The 24,286-nt window shown below is 41.6% G+C and overlaps 1 protein-coding gene across 1 annotated transcript in view; it reads right to left on the bottom strand.

Annotated features, from left to right (window-relative positions):
- PIGK (phosphatidylinositol glycan anchor biosynthesis class K) overlaps nt 1-24,077 on the bottom strand; it is a 108,808-nt gene extending 84,731 nt beyond the window's left edge. Inside the window, exons 1-8 of the mRNA XM_081009003.1 lie at nt 23,928-24,077; nt 21,686-21,739; nt 21,000-21,091; nt 7,059-7,194; nt 4,955-5,066; nt 3,691-3,787; nt 2,822-2,939; nt 2,044-2,154 (exon numbers count right to left, since the gene is read on the bottom strand). Of these exons, the coding sequence (XP_080865129.1) occupies nt 2,044-2,154; nt 2,822-2,939; nt 3,691-3,787; nt 4,955-5,066; nt 7,059-7,194; nt 21,000-21,091; nt 21,686-21,739; nt 23,928-24,026 (819 nt within the window). The 5' untranslated portion in view covers nt 24,027-24,077. The remainder of the gene's footprint in view (nt 1-2,043; nt 2,155-2,821; nt 2,940-3,690; nt 3,788-4,954; nt 5,067-7,058; nt 7,195-20,999; nt 21,092-21,685; nt 21,740-23,927) is intronic.
- Between the last annotated feature and the right edge of the window lie 209 nt (nt 24,078-24,286).

A 24,286-nucleotide genomic window follows, 5' to 3' on the forward strand; every position in this document is an offset into this window, starting at 1 on the left:
GTAAGTTCTTTCAAACAGCTGTGCATTCTATTCTCAAAATAATCAAATATTATATATCCACTCCACAATTCATATCTTTTAAAAGAGCATGTCAGTAACCCTTAATGTAAACTAAAACCCATCTCTAGAATCTGTAAGACAGGATATAAATGCATCACATGGACCTCAAAATCTCTCACTCAAGAAAAGCTACATTATAGACATGCAAAAGTATTTGGGGTGTGTTATACCAAATCCACTGGGATGCACATTTTGCTGCCTTCCATTGCTGTACCATATAATTTGATTACAATTAGGCAGTCAGGTTACTTTTATGACAAGGAGAGGTATTCCATGCTAGTCCTAGTCAGAGGAGACCCATTTAAATTAATAGACAGGACTAAGTTAGGTTCGTTAATTTTTAGTGGGTCTACTCTGAGTAGGACATAGCTGACTACAAACAAGGGAAACACAGCATCTCATTTCAGTGCCTATTTTTTTAGCCTTGTTTCATGCGTTTGGATCATGTTAGAAAAAACAGCGCCAGGACCGAGACTTGACTGCCCATCCCAACAGCATCAATTGAAGTTTTTCAGCATATGCAGGTCAGCTTGTCTCATCAGTGTCTCCGAACACGTGCAGAAGGCACTAATGTGTCATTGCACTTGGGCTCCATAAATCAGACGTTAAGAATGGTCTCTACTAATCGGCTATGATGTGACTGCCAAGCAGATTTTTTATTCTTGATTTTTTAAAATAAGTATCAGTAGCTGGTATAGCCTTAGGGTAGTACTGTATCTGAATAAGCTGTACTGAGTGAAGACCCACTGAAATCCTGATTAACTTAAGTAAACTGATTTCAATGGGTCTCTTCCAGGTAGGACGTAGATTGGATATCACTATTTATACTAATTTATACTAATTACAGAGCAAGTCCTACTGAGCTCAGGAGGACTTGTTTCTGAGTAAACATGCTTGGGACTGCACTTTTAATTCTGTTCTACTTATGAAGCTCCCTGAAGGCTTTTTGTCCAACCTTTCTAATACTGTCTATACTGCCAGGAAGCAGCTCTCCAGCAGAGGTCTTTCTTACCATCTTCTTTCTGATGCTACTGGAGATGACAGGGATTAAAGCAGGGATTCTCTACATGAAAAGCATGTGCCACCCCCCAAATTGATCTGTGGCCCCTATTCCAAGCTGTGATTAGCTTTTATTGGCAGCAGACTAAACGCCTTTCCTTCTGCAGTGTTGGATGGCTGGTTGAGAGGAGTTCCCTACCAGGACAGACTTTGCTCGTGTGCTCAAGACATCGATTCCATAAAACATATTTTGTTGCACTGTGCAAAATATGAGCAAGCCAGGGCTGAACTGATATTACGCTTGCTGGTACCTTTCCCGGGAAAATCAGAGGCTCACTATGTCAGGTTCTTATTGGAAGACCAGACAAACGCTAGAACATTAGCAGTGGCAAAGTTTTTATCGGTGGTTGCAAGAACCAATGATCCCTATATTCTGAACAAAATGCTTGTTTAACCTGGAGGTAGGCTGTATGAATTGTGTATTGCTTTGGAACGATTTGTTGGGTCTCTGGACAGTAATAAAGATTGATGATGATTTATTGGCAGCAAACATAACTGCAGATAGGGTTAATAAGAATTTCCACTGAGTCCAGGAACTGAAACAACAGCTCTGAAGCTTAGCTCAAGTCACTCGTTTTTACAATAATTAAACTGAAAGGCAGCATTGCATGTAGTGGACCAATGGCTTGCAAAACTTCAGTGTTTAATGGCACTAAATCAAAACATAGCTTTATTGCCAAGATTCAATGGCCTAATGGAATTAGTTTCTTTAATTGTGCAGTGTATAAAATGTTAGATTGAAAGCTAAATCAGGTAAGCTTGGGCAAGTCTGATTCTCAATCTCACAACTGAAAAAAATATGAATAATCTCATCCAGGCTGGGAAACAGGTGGTTGTTAAAAAAAGGGTTATATTAATTAAATGCAGCAGCCTTGCAAAAGTTGTGGTAGAAACCATTGATAAAGCCAGTTAACTAGTACTTACAAGGTCATTCATATTGGTCTGGCTAGCTGGATGGATTTCTTCCAAGAACTCCAAGACATAAAATGTGTATCTGTCCATCAAATGAACTCCAATCCCAAGATCTGGTTGATGCTGAAAAATCAAAGCACAGAAATTTTTGTGAAGCACATTCAGTGACAATCGTGTTCAGCACTAAGGACTGAGGTGAAAAGCCCCACATCGACTGCGTGCTTATAAGTTACCTTCTGTGGACAGTCTAATTATCCAAAATACAATGACTAATCATTAAAAAGCCATCATGAGAATCCTTTTTTTTTTAATTGCTTCTTCTACCATGATGTGCTGCCCAATTGCTTATAACAGGTTCTCCAACCTGTTGCCCTCTAGATGTTTTGAATTACAACTCCCATCATTGTTGTCCATTGGTCATGCTGACAGAAGTTGAAGGCCCCAACAAGAAAAGTATCTTGGAAATGTTGTCACTGATCAAACCTCCCACCATTTTGTCCACCAACCATGTCATAGTCCTACTTTCTGTTTAAACTCATTTATTATTCCACATGCTAGCCTTCATTTCTCTACAGTATTGCTCTCTGTATCTAAAAAAACCCCAAATTAGATGCAAAACATGTGCCAGAGGAACAATATCTTCTATTGAATACATTCAGGCAGACTTGTTTATACAGTAGCATTTGTTTAAAGCACCAAATCTGGTAAAGGGCAGAGATTTTCATTACAGAATTCCAAACCTCCAGCATCCATATATTATTAACTAATACAATTAAAGCTATACACTTACTGAAAGTGAGTCTTCTCCAACCTGGCTACTAGCCAAAGCCATTATATTGGGAGAATAAAATCGTTCATACATGGATGCACCTTGGCACGTATCAATGATAAACAGCAACTCATTGTACCTGGAAGAAAACGAACATATTTTGTGTCTACCATTTTTTAAAATAAATCATGGGCCATTTTTCCTATGGCTCCTAAAGGTCATTAACACTTTTGATTAGGAGCCATTGAAGATTTCAATCCTATCCCAGACTTAGTTCCAGGGCTTTTTTTCAGTAGGAACTTGATGCAACTCAGTTCCAGCACCTCTCAGATGGGTGCCATTGTGATTTCTAAGAGAAAGAGGGAGGTGGTCATGGTGAGTTCTGGCACCTCTTTTTCTAGAAAAATAGCACCACTTAGTTCTATACAGACATGTATAGGATTCCACTGTTCATGAAAAAACTAGCAAAATGGGATGGTTTTTAGTGTGTGTGTATAAAATATATATATATATATATATATATATATATATATATATATATATAATGTATTTGTATACTAGCAGTGCCATGTATATATATGTGTGTGTGTGTGTATATACATATATATATACATACATACACACACACACACACGGCACTGCTAGTTTCTGCTTAAGAGAAGTTCCATTGTAATGTGTTCACAGACCCATGAGTTCATTCCTGATCTAATAAGATCAAATAGAAGAAACTTAAAGGGAATAATGACTGGATTCATTAAAAATTAGTATGCCTCTATTCATTTTCATAAGGTTGTAAACAGACTGTTAGGCAATTCCCTCTAGGAAAACTGGAGGAGATAGTAAAAATGAATGTGTATCATTTATTCAGAAATGAGACAGCAAAAGTTTACCTCCTTTTCTGCCACATTTGTTCAAAGGCATCTGCAAGCTCTACATTTGTGATTTCTTCAGAATCCTGAAATTTCAAGAAACCATTCCCACCATGACCTTGGAAGGAAAAAGCATAAATTAAACTGACATGCTCTAAAAGCTAAAGCAACATCACGTAAATACGCTTTTTTAGTCATTCATCATGAAGAATTCATTATGGAGATAAAAGGCAGAGAAGAAAGAAACAATTCAAGAAACACCAGAGTTCAGCCTCAGCAAGCTGAGACTGAGCAGGCTTTAACAGTATCATATCTGTATAAACCATTCCCTTTTGTATAGACCACTATTTTTCTTTCATGAGACACACAAATTTTCTTTTGAACTGCGAGTTCCTCTTCCCCAGTCAAACCAGTGAAGGTGTAGCATAACAAACTCCTCAATACTAGAAAGATCTCTAGTTCTTGAATATGGGGAGACTACATATCTTCTTACATATAGTAAAAATGTAACAGTGTTGTCATGCAGTCACCACAGGAGGATATGCAGTGCCACATAGATTTGCATAAAAACAGGGTGCGCAACAGGAGCGGAGGAAGAGACATGGACATGTGGGGTAGTCTGAATGCAAGGGACAGTTGAGAAAGTGGAGGAGGAGGAGAGGGGAAGGAAGTAGAGATGAAAATCAGGATACAAAGTTGGGCTACAGAATAGGAGGGCATGGTGACTGTATAATTGGATGGAAGGTGAAAAGGGTGCTTAGTAGTTGCAAGGAAGAAATTCAGTGTTGAAGGAAGAAGTTCAGGAGAGCTCTAATTTTGTTTTTCAACCAGTTCAATATCTGAGGAATTCACTCAATGTCTCTTCACAGCTAAACTTATCAATTTCAAAAAGTCACTAGTGTATCACCCCAGTTATGGGCCCTGGTATACATCACATGCACTGCAGTTACACAAATTACACAATGGCTTTCTTTCTGACTCATGGATACAAGCTAAATGTGGTCCTCTGTACTTAACAGGAAGACCATTAAAATCATCATTCTGGTAATGTCCCCCTAAATAGACTTTTTTTGGTATGTTCAGCATATGACTTGAATTGATTTATTTTGCAATTAGTTTGATATAACCATTCGCTTTCATAACTCTAGCAAACCTACTGCAAGAAAAGCCATTCAGCAAGGTGAAGTATTCTGCTCTGAAAGGAACAGACCTCTCTGACAGGTATTGCTCTAAATATGTGCAGTGCAAAGATCACAATGCAAAATGTTGAAGGGAATACAATTACCTGTCATATATATAAGGATATTGCTTCTGTCGTCAGAAAGCAGACGCTTTGAGCGAGGTGCACTGGCTGGGATTCTGCCTGTTAATACTCGCAGAAAATTTTCCACAGTAACCTAAACACAGAAGATTATCATCCTTCCTAACTATCTTATACCCTGCATTTTAATGCATACCCCCCCCCCCGCCCGGCAAGACGTGTTGTCATATAAAACAGCCACTAATGTCTAGGGCGGTTCATTAATAGACCAGTAGATTTGACTGCAATACCAGACCTCACAATCCCCCATCGTGCAATTTCTTCTTCATAAAATTCAAAACTTTTTATCACTGAAGAATAATAAAGTTTACAGCTGAAACACATGATATCTAGCACATGGCTACCACCATTTCAGTCTTCCTAATGTGCCTTCATTGATTTAAACACCTGTCACACTGTGTGGCTTTATCTATGTGGAACAACTTGTGTATCTGCTTACCAAGCAACATTACTATGCGTTACCATGGCAAAATGTTAATAAATATATTTTGAGACTTACAATCCCTCAGAGGCTGAAAGAAAATAAGATTCTTGTGGTAGAAACGTTTGATCAGAGATTGTCCATCTGGCCAGCAATTTGGGGGGAGGGGGGGCAGAGAAACTTACAAAAAGAACACTAATCTGCTATGTTTGCATACAGATTCAGAAGGCTCAGAAAGTGCTCACATGAATCAGGCTCATGACAGCTGTTTAAACCCAAAATCTGAACACAGTGAGAGATAACATATTCTCTTCTGAGAAGTCAGATTGGCAGACACGAAATCTTCTTTCCCCCCTCCCCCGACAGAAATATTATTGTTTAATCCAGGCAACAATAGGATGCTTGCTCTGCTGCTTGCTTGGAAGCCTGCAAATTATTGCAGCTGCCATGTACTCAATTCCTCTAAGAGATACGCCTGGGGTCAAAACTTTATACCTGTGCCCAATTATAAACAATGGGAAGCCCAACATCTCATTTCTTTGAGGAACTTGAAAACACCAAAGACATACCCGCCCCATTGATTAACTTTTCAATTGTCCAGAGTGATTTGGTGTGCTCAAACATTTTGTTATCAGAGCTCATGAAGTGCCTAAAGTGCTCTCATTACTAAATAACCCTCTCATTTTGTATGAGAGTTTGAATAATCTCCAACTTGCTCATTATGTTGAAGAATGGCTCTGCAGCTCAAGAATATACACATTCTCAGCAAGAAAATCCAATTCACTTTGGAGTTATTTCCTCCCTAAGCTCTCTTCCCCCTGCCTCGAACCAAGGCAGCATTAAGACTTCACACTGGTGAGGAATTCCTTGAGCAAGGAAAATAATTATAATCTAGGCCTCCAATTCTAAAACACACAAAATATATTTTAAAGCCTTTAGGCTTTTTTATTATTCCAAATACAATTACAGGATTATGAAATTTACACCTGCCTGGTCAGCTAAGATGAAGACAATCAATTCCAAGTGACAAGCATTTGTAAACAGCCAGAAAGCAGACTCCCCCACCATCTCTCTTTTCAAGCCATTAAAATGGCAAAACAACTAGCACTGGTATATGTGGGTTAGGAATCTTGGAAGACTTGTTTTCAAAATTGGTATAATATGGCCTTGGGAAACCCATGCTTCAGACTCATTCTCAAGCTCTATTACCTCCGTTATGTTAGGAAATGTTAGCAAAGTTTAATAGACACAGTTCAAATGTCAGTGTAAAATAATACTTATCAAATGCTACTTGTTCTAAGCACTAAAAAACCCCAATCATTAATAAAGTTCTACATATTTTCAACAAAGCAATGCTGCCATGCAAAATAACAGAACCGTTACTTCCCAGTATCACATATTGGTGATACTGTTGATACAGTTCCTGAAGCAGTGGTTCAAGATTTTGGGGGACCAAATGGTAGAACTTTATTTCAACACATACCTAGTGGCTCTAGAAATAATTCCCTCTAGTTTCTTGACACAAACGGACCTCCCACCCTTTGAGCAGGCAGACTATCAATACACACATGTCCTCCTCAACCTATTAGTGTGTCCCAGTTCACCAAGTTGGCAAACACTCAGTTCGGGATTTTCTCCATACTTTACCTCATAGCTTCGGTAATCCACTTCCACGTCATCTCCATAGACATTCAGTTCCATGTTTTTGTGACTAAAAACAGTAGCTGGGCTTGGATTTCGTGGGTTGCATGCCATATCATCTGCCAGCATCAAGACTATATGGCTGGTGGAAAAATAAAAGAATTTTAGTTATGGCCAAGTCATACATGTTGTCAAACTGCACAAGGTGGTTGCAACAAAAAAACGCTGTCAATAATTGAAACACCCATCAAATGCACTCTAGCTGTTAAAAATTCAAAGTGCAAACTGCCTGCTTTGAAAGTCAACTTATCGGTTTTTAAATCCTGCTTTATATGCAAGACTATTTTGTGACTAAGCAGACACACATAGAGAACCAAAAACAACATTAAGAAGTTAATAAGGGTAATGTTATTTCGACAACAAAGGACAAGGTGCTCAGTTCCATTTCAATCCACAAAAACTAAAGGTGATTTAGAAATTGTTTCAAAAGCAAACAGGTGCTGGGTCACCCTGAAAATGAATCTGTGCAGATAAATCAGTTGTGTTTGTTCTGCCTATTGGTCTTGTCTTGCTTAGTCACTGCAGTATCATTAGCGCAGTACCAACACAGGCAGGAAACAAAACAGCAATGGAGCATTGGCTCTGCATGCTTAAGACTCTGGATTCAATCCCCGGCTCCTCCTTTTAAATGAACAGACTACCCAGATTTACATTTCTCAGATAGCTTCAGGAATGAACAAGGAAACCAAAGCACATGTACCTGCTGGCCACAAAATGTACATTTAGTCACAACTAACTCAAGTCCGTTGATTTCAGCGGGTGGAATTCAGCATTGCATTCTTCCCATCATTTTCTCTGCACAGGTCTTCCAGCTTGCCAGACAGAACGATCCCCTATCCTCCACCCACACATGGAACTGAGGAGCCAATTTCGGAGAGCAGGGAGAGAAGAGTGAGAAAAGCTCAGACCGTGAGCAAGGCCTTCCACTGATGGGAGGCCGGTTAGGTGAATTCTGCCCAATATTCTGATATAGTCAGACACTGCCTCCTGTTTGTTTCAGTTCAACTTGACTTAAATACAAATCATTGTACATAATTGTCCTCTATTCCCCTTCTTCTATCAGGCAACAGTTATGATGTGCAATCCTTTCCTTTTGTGACATCTTTCACTTACAAAAATTCAGAAAACTGCTATTCGCCCATGACATATGTGAAATCATAAATGTGATTTAATTATAATTCTATTATGTTATGAATTAGGTAAGGTAAAGGTAAATGGACGCCTGACAGTTAAGTCAAGTTGCGGGTGACTCTGGGGTTGCGGCACTCATCTCACTTTACTGGCCGAGGGAGCTAGCATTTGTCCGCAGACAGCTTCCGGGCCATGTAGCCAGCATGACTAAGCAGCTTCTGGTGAACCAGAGCAGCTCACGGAAATGCCATTTACCTTCCCGCCGGAGCGGTACTAATTTATCTACTTGCACTTTGGCGTGCTTTCGAACTGCTAAGTTGGTAGGAGAAGGGACCAAGCAACGGGAGCTCTCACCGTCGCAGGGATTCGAACTGCCAACCTTCTGATCGGCAAGCCCAAGGCTCTGTGGCTTAGACCACAGCGCCACCTGCGTCCCCATGCATTAGGTAGTTATGTTGAAAATTGTTTTATTTTTAAACCATTTTTATCGCAAATCATCGTCCCCATTCCCTTCCTTCTAACCAAAAGCAGTTTAAGGGTCTTGGATAATTTAAGAAAGTAGAGCATCTGCTTTATGTGCCAAAGGTCCCAGGATGATCCCCCCCCCCCCCCGCCTTCACTGGGTAGAGCTGGGAATGTTGGTTATTACTCAAAAGATGTAACTATCATAGATGCAGTGAAGGCTGCTCCTTTAGGGCAAATGGGGCACTGCCCTACCTAACTCTAGTCTCCCCTCAGATATTCTGCCTCCACAGGAGGATTGGGACACAACTAGAACTAATTGTTTCACACCTGCCACTGTCTCTGGTCCACCTACCGCAGGTCACGTTGCCTTCTAACCTACCAGTCCTAATGGGGACCAGGGACCACTGCATACATGGTACTGAGCAGGGAGTATGAGCTGACAAGCAGAATGTGAGCTAGTCCCAAACCTGTTTGCCTCGGTCATTATTTGGCCAGAAGACAACAGGTTGATCTATCAATATCCAAATTTGCTGACTGCAAGTGACAATGCAGGCTACTCTCCCACTGCTACACACACACACACACATCTGGCCTCACCCACTGCTGAAGGGGAATCCGCAATTTGTGCAGACTTTTTACCTACCCAGCATTTTTCCCTGTCTAACATTTTTCATTTTTTCTTTCAATTTACTCTATCCCAGGCCCAGCCATGGAACACGAGTAAATGTCACCAACTTGGCAACTTCTGTTTTGGCTTGGGAAACATACCTTCACTCCCAAAAAGCATTGTCTGAAGCTATCTGGCAAATGGCCAACCTTGGAGACTGCCCCCCCCCCGGACTAAGTGATCATTAAGAATGATTGACATATGCACATCACAACTCCATGCAACTTGATCCCACTTGAATGCTTTTGCATAACACTCAGAAAAGGGGACTTGCAGATGTTCATAAATTTGGGTGGGATTGTTCCTTAAGTATGACATTGCTAAACATACTGGGGACTTTGCAATTAGGGAAATAATTTAAGTCTGATAACGTGGAATTTATTATGCTGAAAGACGTGTCCAACGTTGTACTATCCTATTATCTACTAAAGAACAGTCATTATCATTGCACTGAATATATTCCCAATGATTAGATGCAATCTAATTTTATTCTGCTGTGTTGCATAACAGAAGGGGAGGAATACATACTCTGGAAAGTGGGAGCACAATGCGGTGTGTCAACAAGCAAAAAGCTTGTTTGTAACTAAAAATCATTTTCCTAACTGCTTTTATGGCTAAATGACAAGACAGGTTTTCTTTTGAAGCTCTAAAAAACCATGCATTTCTTCAGGTGGAAAGTCTTTTCTCTTAAGTAATAATAATAATAAACACTTTCAACAATCCTAATAAATTATATTGTTAAAGAACAGTATTGCTATTGCTTAGCACACATACTTGATGTCCTGTTTACAAAAAAGTAAATACAGGTTGAATTTATCTTTGGTTCCTGATGACAAGTAAGTGATTTGTGGACTTAACACTGCCACACGCACACAAAGAGACATCTTTGGTCAGGTTCTACTCCCATCAACTGCAACCTGGCAGCAGCCATTACATCAGGTTGTACTGGAGGAGGGAGGAGGAGGGATTCAGGACCACTCCTTCATCACAGCGAGAAACCAGCAACTTTTTGTGCCTCCTCTCCTTGAACTTTTCCACTTGCACTGGTCATCAGAAAAACCTGCAAACAACTTGACTTGAGTTACAGATAGGTAGCCGTGTTGGTCTGCCATAGTCAAAATAAAAAAAATCCTTCCAGTAGCACCTTTAAGACCAACTAAGTTAGTTCTTGGTATGAGCTTTCGTGTGCAAGCACACTTCTTCAGATGTATCTGAAGAAGTGTGCTTGCACACGAAAGCTCATACCAAGAACTAACTTAGTTGGTCTTAAAGGTGCTACTGGAAGGATTTTTTTTATTTTAACTTGACTTGAGTTTGCTTAGTTCCTCCTCCCTCCCAAGCCATTTCCATTTTTGTCCTGTCTTTTTAGATTGTAAAGCCCAAGGGGCAAGGACTGCTTTTGTTTTTTAACGGTCTGTGTTTCTTTCTTGCTAAAGAGCAAGATATTTTTAAAAAGAACTTTGAACAAATAAAATAAACAAATGTGATCTTTTATCTGCTTTGGAATCTGCCATTAATTTCAGGCACTGTATCTGTTGGCTTGTACTCTTGTGTTGTGTTCTAGTTTCTTCTGCCTTGTTAATGGCTCCTCAGTCAGGCTATCAGTCAGATTGAAAAAAGGAAGCAAAAGGCCATCTAAAACAAAGAGGACGGGGCAAGATCATAAAGTTGTCCATACTTAGGGCAGTGTTTTATTTTACTTTGCGTTTATTGGCTGGCATGAAGGAAAAGCTTTGCTCAGTCACTACTTTGGATGTGGAACAGTCATGGAAGTAGGAAGGGTTTCCTCTGCTAGACCTCGCAACCTACCTCACAAATGTACGATAAATATCTTTTTCTTTTTGCAATGATATATGGGCCTGAATATAGCCACTAGACCATGACAATGTGTTGTTTAGTTTGCAAGCCTTGCTGTCATCAAGAACTAGCTTCGGACCTATTGCTTTCTGAATATGCACTGTGGTTGGTGATAAGATTCTAGACATGAGACATATTCTAGACATAAGCTTGAACCTTAATACATGTGGACAGAACTCTGCTCATTAAGCATTGGTTTGCCAGCCTCTCCTCTCCACTACAGCACCACTAAAAAGGTACCCATTGTGGCTAGGACACACACACACAAACACACGGGAAGTTGAATGGGGGAGACCTTTGGGTATAGGGCGGTTTAGAAAATACATACATACGAAGTTACAGCAGTGGGAGGGGAGAAATCAAGAAAAATAAACAGAAAGGAAAGCAACTCTCTTCTCAAAACAGACAGCGTTGGATCCAAGTTACTTTTTGCTCACTGTATTTGTAGGATTAAATTATGACTAAAATTTATATATTTCTATTTCTATATATATGAATGAATGAAATATATGCATCTGCTTCACTTTACATATTCTAATAGAGCCTTTCCTTTCTGATCTCAAAGGTTCACAGATAATCAACAGTCACAGTTATTAACTCCCTAATAACTTTCCACAGAAAGATATATTGAAATTCTACATTATTTCCTCTCCAAAAACATAACCACTTAAGCACAGTAAACTGTTCTCAGAGCAGGAAAATGATAAATGTGATAACGCTTTCATGTTTCAAAATAATAACTCATAGATAAGCCTCCAATATGTTCAGTTTCCATATATTTCCTTTTTTTAAAAAAAAATTAAAAAATGGAGAGGCCAGGAACATTCAACTCTCATTATAGCATGGAATCTATGCTAAATAAATAGCATGGAATCTATGCTAATGAGATAAAGTATGCAGATACAAATAGAAAGGGGCATAATTAGGTTCCCCGCAAAAAGATCCTATATTGTTTATAACCACATAATTTGAGCAAGCCAACTATGAAGCTTATCGCTACATGCAGATGCCAGGTTGGACGGAGGTCAATGTCTGGAAGTTGCCTTTGCAAGCAAGACCAAAAAATTAATTAACACCTCTAAATGTTGGCCAACAATACGCTTTTATCATACTGATTTTGAATGTTATTGCTACTTTGAACAAATTTTCATGTTCATTTTCCAGATGGCGCAGTCATTTCAATCTCTGATTGACTCAGAGTTCTAAAGTGCAAGGCAGCGTCTTCAGGGCACACCAAAACTCAAAAATCTTACCACATGGGGTGCACCAGAAGTGTTCGCACACATAAGAAGAATCCTAGTTTAAGAAGAGAATCCAGCCTTTTGAAACACCCACGTGTATGTCACTGCTTAGAGCCTGTATTGGGCTGCCAATATCTGCAATCTGGGAATTGGACTGGACCTAAATAATGTTTCATAATTAAGGATCTCATCCAATTACATTTAAAAGGAAAAAAATTAATGATTGTTCTTTTAAGTAATTAACCTATTAAAATGATTACTACACTATTTCAACACAGAAGACGATTTCAGACAATGTAATGTGCTAATGAGCCAACAGTTATAGAACTTATTGTTCAGAAAATCATCTTATGCCCTATGCACACAATTATGTCATTGTTTTCTGGATTAATTAATCCACAATTAGTGTTTTCCTCATCCCACTTCAGCTGTACTTGCAAACAACCAGGCTGAAAGAATACACAAGCCATTACGAGAATGTTTTTGGCTAGGGCCAGATCACCAGGTCACCTAACACTTCCTGCGCCACCATCTGATAACCTTCACAACAGAAACACTCCTGTGACATTCCGGTTTGGACATCATTAACAAATAATCCTTCCTGGGGAGGGAGTTCCAACTAATACCCACATTATTCAATCTGGCAGTGGTGGATTTACTAGCTAATCCAATTAATTATTTCAGCCTTACTGAAAATGTTAAGTTGACGTTTTACTCAAAGCCAAAGGATGATTCTTCTTTTTTATTTTACATGTTTTTCCACCCATCTTTTCGACTAAAAGACAGAAAATTAAAAGGCAACTGCTGAAAGAGGAAACAAACTGCACCTGAGGGAAAGGCTGTTTTTGAAGCAGTGTGTCTTCACAAACTTCCTTGAAGACGGATGAATGCAAACCTTGAAATAGGATATTCCATAGGGGGTGTATTATAGCCCAGGGTTAGCCAACATGGTGCTCTTCAGATGCTGTTGCACTTTCACTCCCATTGTTTTTGATCACAGGCGTGCCAGCTCAGGGTGATGAGAGTTGGGAGTCAAAAACATCTGGAAGGCACAATGTTGGCTAACAATGGTTTAGGGCAGAGCGCTGGCTAACAAGGGAACCTGCCTGGCATCCCTTTTGTGGGATGCCCACCCGGCGAGGTGCAATCTATCTCCCTCAGTGCCGATTTTCAGGAGTATTTCACAGACTTTCCTCTTCACCCAGGCATCTGATAACTAAAAGATACTGTTCCTTGCAACCCTGTAATCAAATGTCTTTTTAAAATGTTATGATTAGTGATGTATTTGTAGCCCTGGGCTCCTTCAGGAGGCGGTCCATTACATACACTGAACAAATAAAAATAGTATTTGTAACATGATTTTATTTCACTAAATTTGTATATCACTTGATTGTAAAATAAAATAAAAAAGGCTCAAAGCTGTTTACAAAAGGATAAAACCATAACATCAGGAAAAAATGACAGTGTATTAAAACACACACACACACAGTTAAAATACGGCTCACATAATTTGGGACCATCGCATTGCAAGTTTCTCTAGAATCACACTACTGAAGATAACAGCACAACATGATGTCCTGATTCACACTGAAAACTGTATTCTGAATTGGAGCGTCTCCCTAAGCCTAAGGAGACGCAAGTGAAGCTGAGGAAAGGCAAGATGAAAGTGATTTTCTGAAGAAGTCAACAGAGCTAATTCATGCTGCCAGGCCTGAAACAACTTATTATAGTGAGTGTTCATTTTTAATTTAGAGGGTCCTCCAAAATAACAACATCTGCCTTTTTCTTTTCTCTTGCAATCCAGGCCTAATTATTAGCCTGCAAGTTCAGTGGGGCTCACCTTCTTTTGTAAGGCATGCCTAGTCCTAGTGCTGGACTATGACCTGGGAGACCAGGTTTCAAAACACCAATAGACCATGAAGCTCACTGCGTGATCCAAGCCAGACACTAACACTCAGCCTAACCTACCTCACAGGATTGTTGTGAGAATAATTTGGGGGAGGGGTGAGCCATGAACACCACTTTGTGCACCTAAGTGGAAAGACGGGATACACATACAATAATAAATAATATAAGAGGAGGCTCAAATCTGATTCCCACTTTTGAGAACTGCTAAAATATTTTACTTTCGCACGCACACACACACAAAAGAATATGAAAGCCCTTTTGGAGCTTTGGTATACTTTTTTCAATAAAATGTAGGTGACAGTTTCCCCATCCCCTTCCACCAAGTACTCACTGTTTTTATGAAAACGCCCAAGTCTCTAATTATACATCAGTGCAAGTGTGTAATAAAAAAGGCTATTTTTGTAGCAAACTTTTGTAATGCAAACAACAAGATAAGATTTGTGTTTTTGGTGGATACAGGTTTAAGAGGATGGGAGTGAAGAGGAGGAAAAAGTCCTGGGGACAGGGAATCAAACTGCAGGATTCTAAATGTACACAAAGCAGGACGAAGTAACAGGACACTAGCATTTCATCTGGAATAGAATATTCCACCAAAACGTTAGCTGCCACATTCCTAAAGAAACAGCACCCTGTCATGTTGCTACCAATGAATATAGAGAATATTCTTAACATAATTTAAAAAGGCCATCAATTGCAACCTTATGGTCACTCTAAAATAGGCTTCCTCAAACTCGACCCTCCAGATGTTTTTGGGACTACAATTCCCATCATCCCTGACCACTGGTCCTGCTAGCTAGGGATCATGGGAGTTGTAGTCCCAAAACATCTAGAGGGCCGGGCCGAGTTTGAGGAAGCCTGCTCTAAAAGGACAAAACTGAGGCTAAAAATCAGTTTGGTAATTTCCCACAGGAGCATTTTGAAGGAAAAACAACACAAGCAGTTCCAACAAGACTTGCTCTTCAAAAATCTCCCACGCCAAATTCTCAAAATGATTTTTGGAGCCAGCAGAGTTTGGTGAACTCTGCAGAGAACACCTAAGAAGTCAATGCTGAGACATTTGCAGGTGTCCACTACATCTTGTGTGGATGTTAAAGAAGAACATCTCTGGATTGTGGACTCTAACCATGACCAGCCAGCCAAAGCTGAGAAATTTCAAAGCAGCAGGCTAGAACATAGGGAAGATGTAAACTCTAGAAATAATAAGACATATAAACAGAAATAAACAATCAACACTGTATTCCATCCAGTTTTCTAGTTTTTACTCTCATGAGGCAGTCAGCATTCTGTGACCACTAACCCAGTTCTGTTCTTATTGAAATATGGGTGTGTAAACGGGTGTACCAAAAAAACACCAAACAAAGGTGGAATTTACACACATATAAAAACCGTTCCGAAAATGCTTTTTTAAAACTGTTTTTAAAAGTACCGTATTTTTCACCCCATAGGACGCACCGGCCCATAGGACGCACCTAGTTTTCTGGGGGGAAAATAAAGAAAAAAAAATTATTTCCCCCCCAGGTGCGGGGCTGGGGCAGTGGAAGCCCGAGCTTCCCCTGACCCCAGCCCCCAGAACAGGCTGCTAGCCGCTAGCCGCGGGAGAGCCGCGCGACTTGGCGCGGCTCTCCCACGGCTAGTGGAGCACTGCGCGAAGCCCGAAGCCTGGGGTGTGCTGAGCTCAGCGCGCCCAAGCTTCTGGGTGCAGGCAAGCTCTCCGCTAGCCGTGGGAGAGCTGCGTCTCCCACAGCTAGCAGATAGCTTCCTGAAGCCTAGAGAGCTAGAGGGGTCGGTGCGCACCGACCCCCCTCGCTCTCCAGGCTTCAGCGAAAGCCTGCATTCGCCCCATAGGACGCACACACATTTCCCCTTCATTTTTGGAGGGGAAAAAGTGCTTCTTATAGGGCGAAAAATACGGTAATTGAATTTTCCGTAAGGATCACTATCGCCATCTAGTGTCACATTACATATTGCTCTTAAAATACACTTAAAACATTTTACTTGCAGCTGGAAAGCTGAGGTCAAATTCATAGCTAGTATAAGGTCTGAACTGAGATGCAAGTGCCTAATGCAAATCCTTACCCACGACACTACACTAGTCCTTCTAAACAACACAGAAAGTCATTTTCACAATGTGTATGTTAGTGACTGGCAGGCTGACATGTCACAATGAAGCCACCTGCAAATTGTATTGATGGCTGTCATGGTCCTTTGTTTATTTTTTTGGCTGAAGAGATGTACAGTGGTGCCCCGCAAGACGAATGCCTCGCAAGACGGAAAACTCGCTAGACGAAAGGGTTTTCCGTTTTTTGAGCTGCTTCGCAAGACGAATTTCCCTATGGGCTTGCTTCGCAAGACGAAAACGTCTTGCAAGTTTGTTTCCTTTTTCGTAAAACCGTTAATACCCAGGGTGCATTGCTTGAAGAGGTGCAGTTGCGACTTGACTTCGAGGAGCAACACATTGCACACGGTGTGGTAGCCTTTTCTGATGTTTTTGAGGACTCTGCTGATTTTTGAAGCTTTTCCAAAACTTCTTTTGCAGCCGTTTGGTAAGTTAAACTTTTAAAACTTTTTTGGGGGGTTTTGGATTTTGGGTTGGGGTGTTTGGAATTCAAGGACTTGGTGTTGGGGAGAGGTTTGCAAAAATCTGGGAGCTTGTGTGGGTTTTTTTGAATTTTTATGATTTTCTGTGACCATTGGGGCACTCTGCTGTTTTTTTTAAAAAAAAATTCTGGGTTTGAATTTCTGTGTGGTGGGTGGCTGGGGGAACAGTTGAGGAGGGGTTTGCAAGACTCTGGGAGCTTGTGTGGGTTTTTTTGAATTTTTATGATTTTTTGTGACCATTGGGCCACTCTGCTGTTTTTTAAAAAAAAAAATTCTGGGTTTGAATTTCTGTGTGGTGGGTGGCTGGGGGAGCAGTTGGGGAGGGGTTTGCAACAGTTGGGGAGGGGTTTGCAATTTCTGTGTGGTGGGTGGGTGGCTGGGGGAACAGTTGAGGTTTTTGAAGACTTTGGTGATTTTTAAAGCTTTTCCAAAACTTCTTTTGCAGCCATTTGAGGATTTTGAAGACTTTGGTGATTTGCAGCCATTTCGTAAGTTAAACTTTTAAAACTTTTTGGGGGGTTTTTGGATTTTGGGTTGGGTGTTTGGAATTCAAGGACTTGGTTCTGGGTTTGAATTCCTGTGTGGTGGGTGGCTGGGTGCTTTTGAATTTTTTGGGTGTGAAGCACTGATTATTACTATTTTTTTCCTGAGTTTACGAAGCTAGGGGCTGTGCTGCCATGGGACCGAAGAAGACTGCTGCTGCAGAGGCCAGCGAGAGGAAGAAGGAGAAGGTGACGCTGGAAATGAAGAAGGAGATCATCCGGAAGCACGACGGTGGAATGCGTATGACAGACCTCGCCAGGGAGTACGGCAGGAACCCATCGACCATCGGCACCATCCTGAAGATGAGGGAGAAGATCCTTGCGACTGATGCAGCCAAGGGAGTCACCAGGATCGTGAAGAACCGCCCAGCTGTTCTGGAGGAGGTCGAGAAGTTGCTCCTCATCTGGTTAGAAGAGAAGCAGCGTGCAGGGGACACAGTGACTGAGGCCGTGATTTGTGAGAAGGCCAAGGCCTTGCACGCAGACCTCATCCGGGAACAGCCAGGAACCTCAGGCGAGCCAGAAGTCTTCAAGGCAAGCAGAGGCTGGTTTGACCGGTTCAAGACGAGATCTGGAATCCACAGCATGGTCAGGCATGGAGAGGCTGCCAGTCCTGATGTTCCTGCGGCTGAAGACTTTGCCTTGGAGTTCCTGGAGGCTGTGAAGACGGAGGGCTACGTTCCACAGCAGGTCTTCAACTGCGACGAGACCGGGCTGTTTTGGAAGAGGATGCCCAAAAGGACTTTCATCGCACAGGAGGCGGCCAAGTTGCCTGGCCACAAGCCCATGAAGGACCGTCTGACCCTGCTCTTCTGTGCCAACGCAAGCGGCGACCTGAAGATCAAGCCCCTGCTGGTGTACCACTCGGAGAACCCATGGGCCTTCAAGAAACACAAGGTTGACAAGGAGCAGCTGAGTGTCATGTGGCGATCCAACAGTAAGGCTTGGGTCACATGTGTGCTGTTTGTGGACTGGGTCAATCTTGCTTTTGGCCCTGCTGTCAAACAGTACCTGCTGGACAACGACCTGCCGCTGAAGGCTTTGCTTCTGATGGACAATGCTCCTGCTCATCCTAAAGGCCTTGAGGAGGACTTGTTGGAGTTCAGCTTCATCAACATCATGTTCCTGCCGCCTAACACCACGCCACTGCTCCAGCCGATGGATCAGCAGGTCATCGCCAATTTCAAAAAACTCTACACCAAGGAGCTTTTCAGGCGATGCTTCGAGGTGACTGATTGCACCACCATCACCCTGCGGGAATTCTGGAAGGACCACTTCGACATCGTCACCTGCTTGAAGATGATCACCACGGCCTGGAAAGGGATCAGCCAGAGAAATTTGAATTGCGCTTGGCGCAGCCTGTGGCCGGACTGTGTGGCACCAAGTGACTCTGATGCACTAGAGTCAACAGTGGTGCAAGACATTGTTGCCTTGGGGAGGACCATGGGCCTGGAGGTCACAGAGGAGGACGTCTGCGAGCTGGTGGAGGAGCACAACCACGAGCTGACCACCCAGGAGCTGGTCGAACTGCAGGCAGAGGCTGCGCAGGAGCAGGCCTCGCTGGAAGAGGAGGAAGCAACTGAGGAACGGCTGTCCTCCAAAGAACTGAGGGACATTTGCATGAAGTGGAAGGATGTGCAGGCTTTTGCAGAGCGGAACCACCCTAACAAGCACGTGGCACGTGACCTTGCGAACACTTTTGATATGACGGTCATGTCGCCTTTCAGGGAGGTGCTGAAAAGGCGGATGAAGCAGACGACCATGGACAGGTTCTTAAGCAAGAAGCAAAGAGTGGAAGAGGAACCTTCTAGAAGTGGTCCCCCAGAGTCTTAGAAAATGTAATGTACACTTTGTTGATTTTTAAATGTTTTTCCTGTCATGTTTAGAAACTTAATTTATTGTTCCTTCAATTTTTGAAATGCTCTTTACAGTATGTGTGACTTTAAAGAGCACTTAATAAACTCTTGTTGTACCAAATTTGGCTTTGTTTGGACTTTTTTTGACCATAGGAATGCATTAATTGAATTTCAATGCATTCCTATGGGATTTCATGCTTCGCAAGACGAAAAATTCGCTAGACGAAAAAACTCGCGGAACGAATTAATTTTGTCTTGCGAGGCACCACTGTACTAGCAGAATCAACACAAAGGGAACATAATGCATCTGAAAGGAAATACACATGAAGCAAAGAACTGACAAACAGTCTGTTAAAATTGGGAAAGCAGAGAATCAGATGGCAGCAGAATCATCCAAAAGGTGAGAGTAGGGTTAAAAAAAAAATCCCTTCTTAGGGAAAAAAAATGTTATCTGGAATTTTCAAGTGATCACACCTTTTCACACAGTGCCTTTGAAAATCCTTTGAACCATCAAAGATCTCAGTAGGAATGCCTCAGAAATTCAGCTGTAGCAAGTAACACACTTCAAAACATGGTACCTATTTGGTCCCCTTTGAACATGCAAACATGTCTTTGTCAAAAAGAAGCAAGCATTCCATTTAGTTTAAGACCTTGCCGATTAATCATTTGATGTGTTAATTAAGATAAAATCTTTTTTTAATCAAGGCATACTAAAATGGCAATGTGTTTTCTGGAAAACTTAAAGTCAAGTATAATCACATATATTTAGCAACTACATACTTGATCTATGGCCTATTCCTACGTATCTATTGTAATTCTATGCCAGAAATGTAAGGTTGGAAGTGACTGAAAATCAGCCTACTCAATACAAAATGAGAGATAAACCATACACTTGGGTCGCACTGCCTTTCCTTTAGTCCAGACTCCGACATGTTTCAGTCACAGCCACCTCAGCTGATGATCAGTGGAATTTAACAACTGGAAGCCCATATTCTGAGCACCCGGAAGGTCACTAAGGGTCAGTGCAAACATAATGCAGAAGATCTTTTAATCATTATGAAGAAATTATAAGCAGGCTATCAGCATCTCCAGTTTTTCCTCCTTACTGGAATAAGCTGGACCTCCCGCCTTAACATCTCCTTAGTCTTATAACTGCAACTTGTTATCTTAACCATCTACAAAACCTAACTATGATAGAAAACCTGGTTAGAATGAACCATAATTAGCACCCGTGGACATATAGCAGCAAGCAAGGTGGGCACAGACAACATCAGAGCCTAATAAAAAATATATATATTATTGTTTATACCCCACCCATCTGGCTGGATTTCCCCAGCCGCTCTGGGCTTCCAGCAAAATACAAAAAATAATAAAATGTCAAACATTAAAAACTTCCCTGCCTCTCTGGGTACTGGGGGTGGGGGGAATGTTATCTGGAATTTTCAGAGATGTTTTCTAAAAGTTGTGTAATTCTTTTATCTCCCTGACATTTGATGGAAGGGCGTTCCACAGGGAGGGCACCACTGCTGAGAAGGCAGACTGTCCCCTTCTCTCCCCTCACCCCCCAATTTTACATTTGTCTTAGTACTTTAAAGCTGTAAACAACCTCCATATTTTCTTACCTATCAGGAATGCCTAGTCTCTTGACACTTCTGTAAACTGAAAGGGTATTGGCCACATGGCGGTAGTTAAACCAGAATCGAGATGTGCACACCTAAAAGGGTCAGAAAAAAGTAAGCATGTGTGGATATATTTATGGTTAGAAAACAGTAGAATTCTACAGCCACAGCCCCACAAAACTATACAAGTGCAGAAGGAAGAACTGTGCATGCAGCCAAATGTTTCTTTGAAGCTTTCACCAGATGCTTCTTTTGATTCAGCAGCAAGCTTCATTTTGAACTGAGAAACAAATTCTGTTTTCAGTAGCAAGAGGCTGCAATAAGAACTCTATAAAAAAAAAAACTCTGTTCTGTGTGCAATTCTCCCATGTGCACATACAGACTGAATACATGATTCTCCCATGCGTCTCTGGGTACTCTGGTTTAGGCTAATACTTGCATTTTTTCTCATTATGATTTATTTTTAAACAAATGGTGACTGATACTAGTTAAAATATTTTCATTAGAATTATTTATGCCCTTCAGATGCTTAGTGGATATAACATTTTGGGATGGGATCTAATCATGTAGCCCACCCTCCACCCCCACGTGCAAGCAAAAAGCATTTCCATACACCATCAAAGTGGCAATATTTTGGAATATTTGTGCACAATGATCATGGGGAAGTGGATAAAAATGTAGAAACTTACCAAAACTGCCCAGTTGTTTGTATGTCCACTTCTAAAAAACTGTTCTGCTTGATCCTGAAGAGAAAACAAACAAAATAAATGCAAGAAACAAACATCCAAGAACACCGATTGTTGCTGACTGCTTATTGATAAACAGGAAGGATTTGTGCCACTGCAGTTTGCCACAAGAACCAATTCTGTGAATGCTGCAAAATCTAACAGTAGCTCCAAATTTTTACAAACAGGACTACAGTATAGGAAGTTCCAGGGTTCAAAATAAAATACCTGAGCAGAACTGAAGTAGGAAGCCAGTTTGATTCACAAGCCAATTTGCCTATTTTAAACTGGGCCAGACCTGAAGATGCTTACTGCCAGACTACAAATTATATTCACTGTGGAAATTAGGTTGTTTTAGGCTTGGAGGAGAAAACTGGGCAATAAGCAGAAAAATAAGTCATTGCTCCTGCTTCGGTGTGCCTATGGTTCCCTCCAGCTTTCTCAGCCTGTCTCCACAGGTGCCTTCAGTGTTCTCAACAGGCATTTCTCAATTACACATGACTATGTTTCACACAGCAGGTGTTAATATGAGGACAACTCTCACACAGGTTGCTGCTATTATTATTCCTACTTCATATATGAAACACTTCCTAAGAAGCATCGTGAAGCAATTTCACCACACAATAAAAACATATATAAAACAATTTCATATATAAAAACAGTTACAGACCATTACATCCATAAACACTATTTCAAATCAAATACAGACACCAATTGGGGTATCCCCACACAGAAGGGCTGTTGCAAGTCTCCCACAGACCCCCAAAAAGCCTGTCTGACATGTAACTTGGGCAATTCCAAGATACCCACCACACTAAAGGCCCAATTCCAAAACTGTGTGGAGCAGGCCTCCTTATAAGCTAGTATCTACAGAATGCCCTCTCCTGTAAAGCACAGTGTTTGGATATGTAGGAAATAAGGCAATACTTTAGGTATCCTGGCCTTTATGGCATATCCCCAAGCATGTGCAAACATTCTCTATCTTACCAACTGTTTCAAAAAGCATTAAACTGACAAAGGTGAGGTGTTATCAGCACCATATGGAATCTCCACACTCACAGATAGCACACCTTCAAAAGCCAGGTGCTAAGACATATGCCTAGTGATATCACTGCATGTTTTTCATTGCCAGCTGAATGAAGTGGCGAAGTTCTGGATTGGCCAATACGTTTTGGTCAGCTGTAACTAAGGAACATGTCTGTCTGTTCCGGTTTGATTTTAATAGGCTTTTAATTTGCTTTGTCATGCATTTATAGTTTTAACGTGCAAGTGCCTGAGCATGTAAACCACCAGGGCATAACAAGTGATAAATGGCAGTATAAAAATTAAATTATTCTTATTCTTGGTAAGCAAACGTGGGGGAGATATTCTCCCATCCTGTCCTCCTTGCATGCTCTCTGAAAGTAACAGGATGCTTGGTTTTATTGACTCCCAAGTCTGATCTGACAGGGCTGTTTTTACCTTGTTATGAACATCTACACATATGCAGAAAAGAAGATTGAATGGCTGGAACAACTTCCACAGGGGAAAAGGCTCTGTTTCCTTGTTTAGGCACAGTACGAAAGATTTAGAGTTGCACAGGTGAGCATGAGCAACTAGGTGGCTGACCCTTGCCTTGGCCCACCTGAATGCCTGCCCTGTCCCTCTGGCAACAGCAGCGGTGAGGATGAGGTCCAACAGGCCTCATCCTTCCTACAGCGCCTCCAGAGAGAGAGGACGAGCAAACAAGCTGAGGCGGCAAGGTGTGGCGATGATCAGTCCCACCTGTTTACTCATAAAATGCAACCCTGCTGGGAAGACTAGGCTGGGCTGGGCCGGAGGACGTCTCCAAAGCCTTGATCCACAACCTGGAACCGACCCTGCTGCAACTGGCTCTGGTGCGTGCGTAGGAACTGTTCCGCAAAGGTGCATTTCCACAACCAGAGGCTTCTACTGTACTTCTAGAGTTGTGCTTGCTTTTATTTCGCTTTTAACGTCTTCTTCTCAAAGGACGATTTTCATCCCTGGCAAAAGGCTCCTGGGTTACACAAAGTCACTCACTCACAGCAGCAAAGAGGGGACACTGGGAAGGGAAAGCTCAAATGCTAGTTTAAATGAAACAGGAGGGTCAGGGAGGGGAAAGAACCAGCGGCAAATCCCTTGCGCAGCCGTGCAACTCAGCTCAGCTAGCTCAAGCCAGCCGGCCCCCCTCGCCCCCGTCGCGTACCTGGATTCCGTCTGCGATCGCTAAACTACAGCAAGCCAATAAAAGAGCTATTACTATTGCTGCAGGAGGACTACACCGAGGCGCGATGGAGGCAGCCATATTAAGCAGCTCTGACGACCAGGAAGAAGGAGGAGCTTTGGAAGCAGCCGGCTTTGCCGCGCCTCCTCTTCTTAAAGGTGGCGACGCGCTCTTGCCGGTAGCAGATCAGTCCGTGCGAGAAATGGCCAATTCATAAACCAAGAACTCATACACTGACCACTACTAATGAAACATATGTTGTAGATATTTTTCCATCTTTATTGTGCTATTTTTGTGATATACAAATGACGTGAACAAACTTGGTACATATACTTATTTGT

This window comes from Podarcis pityusensis, assembly GCF_964106645.2.
Source record: "Podarcis pityusensis genome assembly, chromosome: 6".
NCBI lineage: Eukaryota > Metazoa > Chordata > Lepidosauria > Squamata > Lacertidae > Podarcis > Podarcis pityusensis.